General features: G+C 31.4%; 1 protein-coding gene across 1 annotated transcript; it reads right to left on the reverse strand.

The window, feature by feature from the left end:
• Window positions 1-4,653: 4,653 nt before the first annotated feature.
• LOC140885024 (flavanone 3-dioxygenase 2) lies at window positions 4,654-8,625 on the reverse strand. Its single transcript, XM_073291940.1, has 3 exons — window positions 8,041-8,625; window positions 6,126-6,480; window positions 4,654-4,898 (listed from the first exon to the last, which is right to left on the reverse strand). Exons 1-3 carry the CDS (start codon window positions 8,565-8,567, stop codon window positions 4,683-4,685), a joined length of 1,098 nt encoding a protein of 365 aa, XP_073148041.1. The 5' UTR covers window positions 8,568-8,625; the 3' UTR covers window positions 4,654-4,682.
• Between the last annotated feature and the right edge of the window lie 1,018 nt (window positions 8,626-9,643).

Below are 9,643 nucleotides of genomic sequence, written 5' to 3' on the forward strand. Positions count from 1 at the left end.
TAGTTTCACTCATTGTTTTTTGTCGTTTCTTTGTCATTCTGCCTTTGAATTACTTACTCTTTCATTGAAAATAGTTGCACTGCTGGGTGTATGTGCGAGTTTTCTTATGATCTTAGCTCATCTGGTTTGCTTTCCTGAATGTATTTTTTGATGTTTCTCTGGCTTATTGGTGTTCTGTAAATTCTGTAAATTGAGTGGAGGCGTAGGATTGATGTGGGATTTTACCTAAGAGGATGTGCAAAGGATGAGTTTTGTTTCTTGAAGATTAAAACATTAATGAAGGGGTCAGCGAAGTGGATCACAGATAGACGAAACTCGAAACTCGTACCTATGACATGGAACATGTTTTGATATATGGGTTAGAATGGCTTGATTTTCGGTGACACCTAATGTGAGAAAAATGTGGAACTGTTTGAATTCATTTCATTTGTGGCCGGGAAATGTGTCTTTGAATAGTCTGTGTGACTTGTGAGTACATATAATATTATATGCACTTCATATTGTGATTGTCTTATGCTTTTTCTTTGGGTGGTATCGGGGATCAGCAATATGTCTTCTTTAAACTATCTCAAGGTGTGTTCTCTATTTTCTCATACATGCGAATCTGATAGTACTTCATGCATCCCTTCTTGATTACCATGGCTACCATATATTTATCATTTTCTAATTTCTAATGTGTATCGCATCTGTCACCATTGATAGTTGGCTTCATGCATCTGATAGTACTTCATGCAAAGTTTCTTTGGTGGTGTTGTTGGCTTACAGGTACTTGGTTCAATCAAAGTAATGAGATTTGAGTGTGTTGCGTTGATTCATGTACAGAGACATACAAATCACGCAGCATAAGATGGCAACAAAGGTTTTCGCAGGAGTTAATGCATTTCTTTCGCGTAATCTGGTTCCACCGGAGCTCTTCGACGTTGTTCACGATGCTCTGAAGCTAGCTCAACGGAGCACAGATCTTCCTTTGCTTCGATCCTTCGCCCAATGGGCCGAGTGATTATTACGTCATATCTTATTCGGAGCATGTAAAGTTTTCACTGATTTAGAATCGAAGCTCAGTTTCACACGAGTTTAATTTTACGTTAATTGTTTTGGGTATAGTAAATTGAAAGTTGCATTTCCCTTGTACCGTCCTGAGATTTAGTTTGAAGTTTACTGGTTTGAGTTGAATCTAACAGGAGAAGTTTGAGGATTTTCAACCAAAAGGCTGCAAGATGCTTGGTAAGTTCTTAGAAAAATCGTTGGTTTGTTGTAGTTAATTAAGGTTTTAAACTTTATACTAGAATTGACCTTCTAGGTTGTATACTTTAATGATACAAAGATAGGAATCAGAGGAAAGTAATCATGTCGATGGAGCTTATGAGCCTTCTTTTGGTTGTTAACTTCTTATTGCCACATGCATTACGATCTATGTTGTACTTAGCTTATGTCTGGAAAAAAAAACTTCGACAGATTGTCTTCAAACGCGCTGGTCATCATTGTGCTAAGAAAACACGATTGGTTCAATCATTTTTCAACAGGTTTGAAATTCTCTACGTTAAATAGCATGTAATATATCCAAATAAAAATTTCTTCTAATCCCGTATTCAGGTCCAAAAAAGCTTGGCTCCTCCATCAGCTGATCCAAGTGGGACATGGCGTGAATGTAAAATGGACAATGAAAAATGTTCAGCAACACAGCTTCAATTTCTGCAAGGTGACTTGAATTTTTCAAGCTATTAGTTTTCTCATGTTTGGAGCATTTCAAATTCTTAATGATTCTTCTGTGGAACAGGCTTTACGAATTCAATGCTGAATGAAATCTAAGGCGTTGAAGGGGTGGGTCAAAATGGGTTGTTCATAAATTCTTGTTACTCACTGCCAATCGGAGAGGCAGGATACTTGGTTTGCAGATGATTCTCCGTTACTTTGGAATAAGGAGAATCCAATGATGGCATTGTTAAAAGCGCGCCCTTACGACAATCCTAGTTTTTGAACTTTTTTTGTATTTTTCTATAGTGTGCATTGCATTAGAAATTAATTTCGAGTGATTTGTAATACTAAAAATTTTATATTAAATTTTATTTTTGAAATTTTAAATTTTGGTTTATTTATAATATTGAAATTTGTATATTATTTTTTAATTTTTTTTGCTTTTTAATGGAAAACGACAACGAATAAAATCCGTTGTCGTAGGCAATCTAAAATTGTTGTAATTGATGGTATTGTTAAAAGCATGCTCCTACGACAACGGATAAAATCCGTTGTCATTTTCTTCAAAGACAACAGATTCGTGCCTACGACAACGGATAAACCCTCAAAGACAATGCATTTTATCCGTTCTTTTTGAGGGAAACGACAACGGATTTTATCCGTTGTCGTACGGGCGTATTTTAACAACACTATCAGTTACAACAGTTTTTAAACCCCTACAATAACGGATAAAATCCGTTGTCTTTTTGCGTTTTTCTTGTAGTGCGCTCACCTACAGGTGTGAATATCCTATGTCATCTAGTGATATAAGAGTGCATGGAATCTTTGGTCAGAGTATGAAATGTGCATTAGGATAAATTGGTTCTCTAGTTGCACATGCGATGCTACTATATATTCTCAACGATACATCACATTTTCATCAAACTTCACATGCCTCGATGAACCAATTGTTGCATATTTGATCGAGATATATGAGATGAAAAAACCGTACTGTACAATAACCATAATCGATTAGTTTTTTGCAGGCACCATCAATGATATCAAAGAAATCATGGGGCGATGCTACTAGACGCTCTTACCATGATTCGATAGGTTCAATAAAAAATGAGTTATGACATTCTTATGATCAATGTGTTAATGCATGAATTGGGGCGAATTAGGGTAATCCCTCATAAGGGACGATGTTCAGAATCACAAAGATTTGTGAACCAACGGCTAGCTGTATCCCTGAACTATTGAGGGTCACATAAGCACTGATTTTTTTGTTCACTTTGAGATAATAAATTCAAGGAGTTGAATTTTTAATAAACAAATTTGATAGGATCAAATGATATGCTTATAAATGAGTTTATAAGAGCTTATAAAAATTTTAGTACATCTGCCTAATTTCAGTGAAAGTATTCCAAAATTAGTTGTTGTCTTATTTAGACTTTGTGATTTCAAAAATCAAAATGTGTATCATAATGAAAAACCAGTTAAAATTGTAACATCGATGATGTTGGATCATCGATTGAAATTATGATGAGAACACTGTAATGGACGCATGATTCATGAATTTGTATGAGTACAAGCCCATCATGCAAAATAGTTAAATTTTAAATAGATTTAATTAATTTTATCCTATGAGAAATTGGATTAAAAGGCCCATGAAACATACATATAAATATAAATGATCCCTACACCCTAAGGTTCAGGAAATTTGTGAGTGACCACTAAAATTCGGTATTGGGTTTTAGTGGTTTTTTTTTTTTTTGCATCACTAAAATCCATTTTAATGGTCTCTCACAGAGGGTGCAGGGGATCAAAATTTTAAATATATATACATGTATATAAATATATGTATATATATATACATGTATACACAAATATATATGTATGTATAAATTAAAGTGCATGTGTATGCGTGTGTGTATATATATATATTAAAATATATCTACGCAATATTATATATGGATATAATATGTGTATATATATATATGGTTTAGACGTGTGAGTGTGAGTGTAAATATATATATGTATATGATATATATATATATATGTATATGATATATATATATATGATTATAATATACCAGATCGAGTTGGTATATTAATTATGATCTTAACACACAATTTGTTCATCAAGAAAATATATATAACATATACATGTAATCTCACCGAATTTTCATATACAAGATTCGGCCACCATCTCTAATTCTTAGAGGATTTTATATGGTGTTTTTTTGCCCGTTTGAAATTTGAAAGAATTTTTTTTTTCTTTTCTCTCTAAACTTCTTCTTTTTTTCTCTATTGCGAGTTTGAAGATGAATAAGCAATCCAGTCGTGAACTGGATTCGGAGATCGAAGAAATGAGATATTTTATTTGATTGTAAGTAGGACGATACAAGAAGAGCTAATTTTGTTTCGTTAATCCCAGAATAGTTGGTGCTAAGTGTGATTACTCACCAAAGGTATAATCATTCAAGAAAAATGCTATATGTACAAATAAGATTACAAATTTGATTACAAAATGTCATTGAAATTACAAAATTATCTCTACACTTTATTTGGAAAAAAATCTTTCAAAAATGTATTTAGAATAATTTTGTAACTACAAATGCAATTTGTAACCCAATTTGTACATGCAGCATGATCCATCATTTAATGTCCTATGAATGTCATTTAAACCATATGAGTGTCCAAGTAATTTTGAATGTCAAAATTAAAATTTTAAAACTTCCGCCGCATCTTAGCACGAGAAAACGGTACTCCAAAACTGAGAAGAGAAAAGTAATGTAGGATCGTGTATATTCTTGTTGTGCGTCTGGCTTAGCTCATCAAATGTACGCGAGCATAGTTCTTTTGGTACTAACTTTGTTTGTTTTAAAAACTTTCCTGATTTAGGGAAAATAATTGCCAATCGCCAGGTATTCATTCATATATAATAAAAAAAATCATTCAAACGCAAAACTATTTCTGGTTCTATAATCACCCCTTAATTAGTCACTCTATTTGAACAAAATATTGTAAAGAAAAACCAAAAATTGACAAGCAAGAGTGAATAATAGAGCAAAAATGGCTTGTTGAGCGAGTGAAATTGTGTCATCTTGGAAGAAGTTTGGAGATGGTGAATAAAGGAAACTCATCGAAACGCACTTTTCTTGATCTCCACCTTTGAATACGGGCCTTCCTATTACATGTTTATATTGTCCTTCACTCCAGGCCTATATACAAAATTTTTTAAAAAAAAAGTAAAAAAAAAAGAGAGAGATGAATGATGAATTTAAAATAAAATCTCGATTTTGAAGATGGACCTTTACTATATACACAAGGTGAGGTGGTAGATATGAAATTTCGACCAATTTTTAGGGTTTTAATAGTAAAATTTGTTTTTATATATTTATCTTTTTGCAGTTTTGCATAGATCTAAATCTATTATATGTATCTATCAATTAATTTTTTAGCAATTATACAGTCATTTTCACTCGAAAATACTAATGTATATGAATGTCACGTTGAAATATTAACCTCACTTGTGAAAACTTACCAGAATTGCAACAAAAACAATATACTATTATTTAACTTTAATAAAATAAATAACTAAATCTCACGAATTATCTCTTATTAAAATCCATAAAACAAAGTTGTATAGAAATGATTATCTATTTTTAACTTTGTGATTCGGCTCCGTGATGCACTCAACGTCGTTAATACATGATTGATTTTTCTTTGCAACTTTTTGGTGCATTTTGTTTATACGACCCATCCCATCCACTAGTGTTTTCTTTTGCTTATTTTCTTTTATTTTTTTGAAAATTCTGCCCAAAACTATTTTTTTAAAAAAAAATTAAATTGAAACTTATTCTTTTTAATTTATATTGTCTCAGTCATCCGTAATAAGCATAAAGTACATTAAATACCACTTTTTTGGATTAGCTTATTATACAAAAGACAGTGATTGCGGGTTTTCACGTCATAAAAACATAAAATACATTAAATATTTATCGGTATAATGTTATTCTTTTTTAAACAAAATAGTGTAATGTTAAATTTTAGACAGCGATATATAAGTCCATAGGTACTGTCACCACCTAATGTAATCAATCAGTCTATTTTTTTTCCCCTTACAAAATGTCATCTTTAATTTTCTTTTTTTTTAAAGAAAAATTTTAAGTGCTTCTTAAAAGCTCTCTCAAACACTACCTTAATCTACACATGTAAAAAGCATGTGAAATGCTACTATTACGCCTATTATATATTAAATTACAAGTTTCATTCAAGTACGTTTTTTTTAATCTTTTTTTTAAAAAAAAAATTCTCACAAATTGTTTTTCTCTAAAACTTGTATAAACCGCAATTAATTAAATTGCCTTATAATTTTTTTCCATTTCTTAAGTTTCGATAGCACAAAAAAACTAAAAAAAAACTAGTACAAATAAGAAACAGTTTACCTGTAATTTGTCTCCAATGGTGATTACTAAAGAATCTTGATTTGGGCAGAAGGAGACCCATCCTTTCTTGGAATATACATGAAAATCAGTGGATCCATTGCATAAGTGCAAACACAATGCATGGGGCGATTCCGATCCCTTTATCAACATTCTGATCACATCGTAGCTCAACGATTTCTCCGGATCGTCACCCAAACCTGTTTTCCGGCTGTGTTTGTGTATGTAACAACCCTTTCTGGGGATTGTTTCTTGCTCATTTTTATGGCAAATGTTCTTTAATGTGTTATGTTGAAGAAATCGTAGGATTTTGGCAGCTACCTCTTCAATTTCTCCTGACAAAATTTCCATGCGTTTCCTGTAAAATATAATATTATAAGCGATTCTCTATTTATTTTGTACCTGGTCAATCACGATTTTCTCTTAGGTTGCGCTTGGATGAAAGTATTTCAAATTCATGAATTTCGAATACTATTTTAGTGTTAAAACAAGTAATATAGAGAAATCTTTAATCCATAATTAACTTAGTTATTTACATGTTATAAGTTAGATGGATTAAAATGAATTTCAAATGACTATTTTATTGGATAAACTTAAAATATATCATAATTATCATGAATTACTATGAAAAACATAAAAGAAGTGGATTTGATTTTATGGTGTTATTTCTCTTAACAACAAAAATACATTTAAATTGAAATACTTTCATTCAAGTGCAACCTTAAGAAAAAGTTGAGAAAATTTTATCAAACACTAGCTAAATGTGACAAGTATTATGTCATTACACTATATAAGAGTTGGCATACCATATTTTTTTCCTTTGTTCATATAATCTTTACTCTATACTTTGCGTTCTATCAATTTATTTAGATATTACTCAACTTATTTTTTTTATTACATATCTAGCTACGTATTTACAAATATAATTTGACAGCTTTATATGTGCGTACTAAATGTAATATTATATAGGAAAAATATTTCTATATCACCAGAGTTGTGACATCATATTAAAAATTGATGGCACGATGTTGAAAAATACTGACATGTCTGGTGTCATGTAAATAATTAAATAAAAATAACTTAAAATTAAAATTTAATATACTAAAACCAATGTTTGACAAATTAACCCAAGATGAAGAAGTTATTGGGCCAAAAAAATTTATTTACTCCACAAAATATTTTCATCAAAATTTTAAACTAAACCAAATAAAATAAAAGAAGTACTACTTAATTTTGGTATTTTCAATAACAATCCAAAAACTATTTTTCTCTGTTCCTCCAAATGCATATATTTTTTCTGTTCCAAACTAATCATTTTTGGCTCGCGAACATAAAACCTACATTTTAAAATAAAATAAAATAAAATAAAATCTAGAACTCCAACATACATAAACAAAGGGAAAAAATTAAAATTAAATAAATCATTGATTATTTAATTTTGCCAACTAATTTGTCAGTCGAAACTTGAAAAGACCTTGAAAACTCGAAAATTATCATATCGTTTAAGCTATCATCCGTGACAATAATATCTGATTACAAATAATGTTATATTTCCTATATAATTAAAAAATCCTTAATATTTATGAATTTATGGTAAATAGTTTTTGAGACAAAATTGATGGGAAATATATATATATATATATATATATATATAGCCGCTCATGCAAATTGCTCAAAAATCCTTAATGCAAACATGTTTTGCTCTGCACTCCCTAACCATTTTTTTGTAACACAATTTTTGTTAATTTGTACCACATTTTGTATGATTTTGTACCACATGTTGTATTGTTTTGTACCACATTTTTTACTAGGGACCCCAAAGCAAAATATGTTTGCATTTGGGGATTTTCGAGCAAATTGTCCATATATATATTTTAGAATTATGGGAAATATTATTATGTATATATATAAAATGTACCTGAAATTTGAATATCCGTTGGGCCATATTCCCTCCATTTCCAAGCTCAACGTCTCCTCTCCACACCACAAGAACTCTTCTCCTCCCCTATTCTCATCCTCTCCATCGATCTCCTCGAACCCGCACGCCCTTTCCGGTGACCTCTCCACCGCCCTTTTTTTCTCCGGCGGAATCCCGAAAAGTCCATCCCCCAAATTCATCACCAGTTCGATCAAATCCCGGGAGATCCCATGATTAATCACTTCCAAGCACCCCAATTGAGCAAACGATCCCAAAATATCCTCCACAGATTCAGTTCCCATGGACCCCAGATCCTGAAAATCTAGCTTCAGAGCCGCTCGAGTCGATTTTTGACGAGGGAAAACCTTGTCAGGCAGGATCAGATCAGGGACTTTAAGCGAATGCTGGATGAAATCAATCAAAACGTCCTCGTTGTTGAAAGATGACCGCTGGCTGGACGCCACCGGAGAAGGTGGCGGGGCTCGGAAATCGACAGCATTGTTCATCGGTAACACTTCTGGGTTCATAATCTCTGAAACTTGTATAGCAATTTTATTCGACGAAAAAAAGCAGGAAGGAGGCAGGAATGATGGAGATGTTTGGAATTTGAGCTACATCGGGAAAATGGGCTTCATAATTCCATATTTTTTTTCAAAAAAAAAAAAGAAAAAAAGTTGGTTGCTTTAAATTTACCTTTGCTTTACAGATATTGAAGATTATGGTAGTAATTATATCTTGTTTGCTTTGGAGTACCATTGCCAGCTGACACTCCCCACATCACTTTTTGTAGAGAATTGACTTACAATTATTATTTTGAATTTTATGTCATCAAATTTAATGGTTTCAAGTTTTAGCAGATGATGAGTTGTCTATATTTGCCGTGAAATTAATATTTTTGATAAAAATGATATTTTTTTCATGAGTTGGTCTGAGATCCGTCTCACAAATTGATTAGTGAGAGGATCTAAATTTTTGTGTTAAAATTACCATGAGTTATATCATTTAATTTGTATAATAAATTTTAAATTTCGAGCTCTCCATTGGTTTTAATTAATTTAAAATTTTTTTGTACACAAACATATTATGAGCCCCAACCTATAATATAATCAACTAACAGTAAATACAAATCAAAACCAAAGTAAATACTTTTTTATAGCTTACAAAAACCCAATGATTAATATTCAGTTTACAACTTTAGAATTTATGCCTTTTACTTCGCATATTATAAATTGAAGTCGTAGATAGATAAGTACCAAAATAGACGCACGTGAAGTAATAAGATACTGTTTTACTTCGCTTAATAACTGAAGTCTTAGACAGGAAATTACAAAAGTCTTTGGTCGGTTTACGGAGTCAAAACCGATTCAAGATTTGACAGTTTCCGAAAGCGATTTCATTATTTGACGAAGTAATAGCATATATATGACTTCGGCATTTACATTGAATGATGAAGTAATTGTTATATTTAACTTCACATGTTATGTATTGTGGTGAAGTAAAAACATGAATTTTACTTCAGCAGTATCGTTAAGTGACGAAGTAATAGAATATATATGACTTCGGCATTTACATTGACTGATAAAGTAATAATACAATATATATA

The sequence above is a fragment of the Henckelia pumila genome, chromosome 2 (genome assembly GCF_033568475.1).
Source record: "Henckelia pumila isolate YLH828 chromosome 2, ASM3356847v2, whole genome shotgun sequence".
Lineage (NCBI taxonomy): Eukaryota > Viridiplantae > Streptophyta > Magnoliopsida > Lamiales > Gesneriaceae > Henckelia > Henckelia pumila.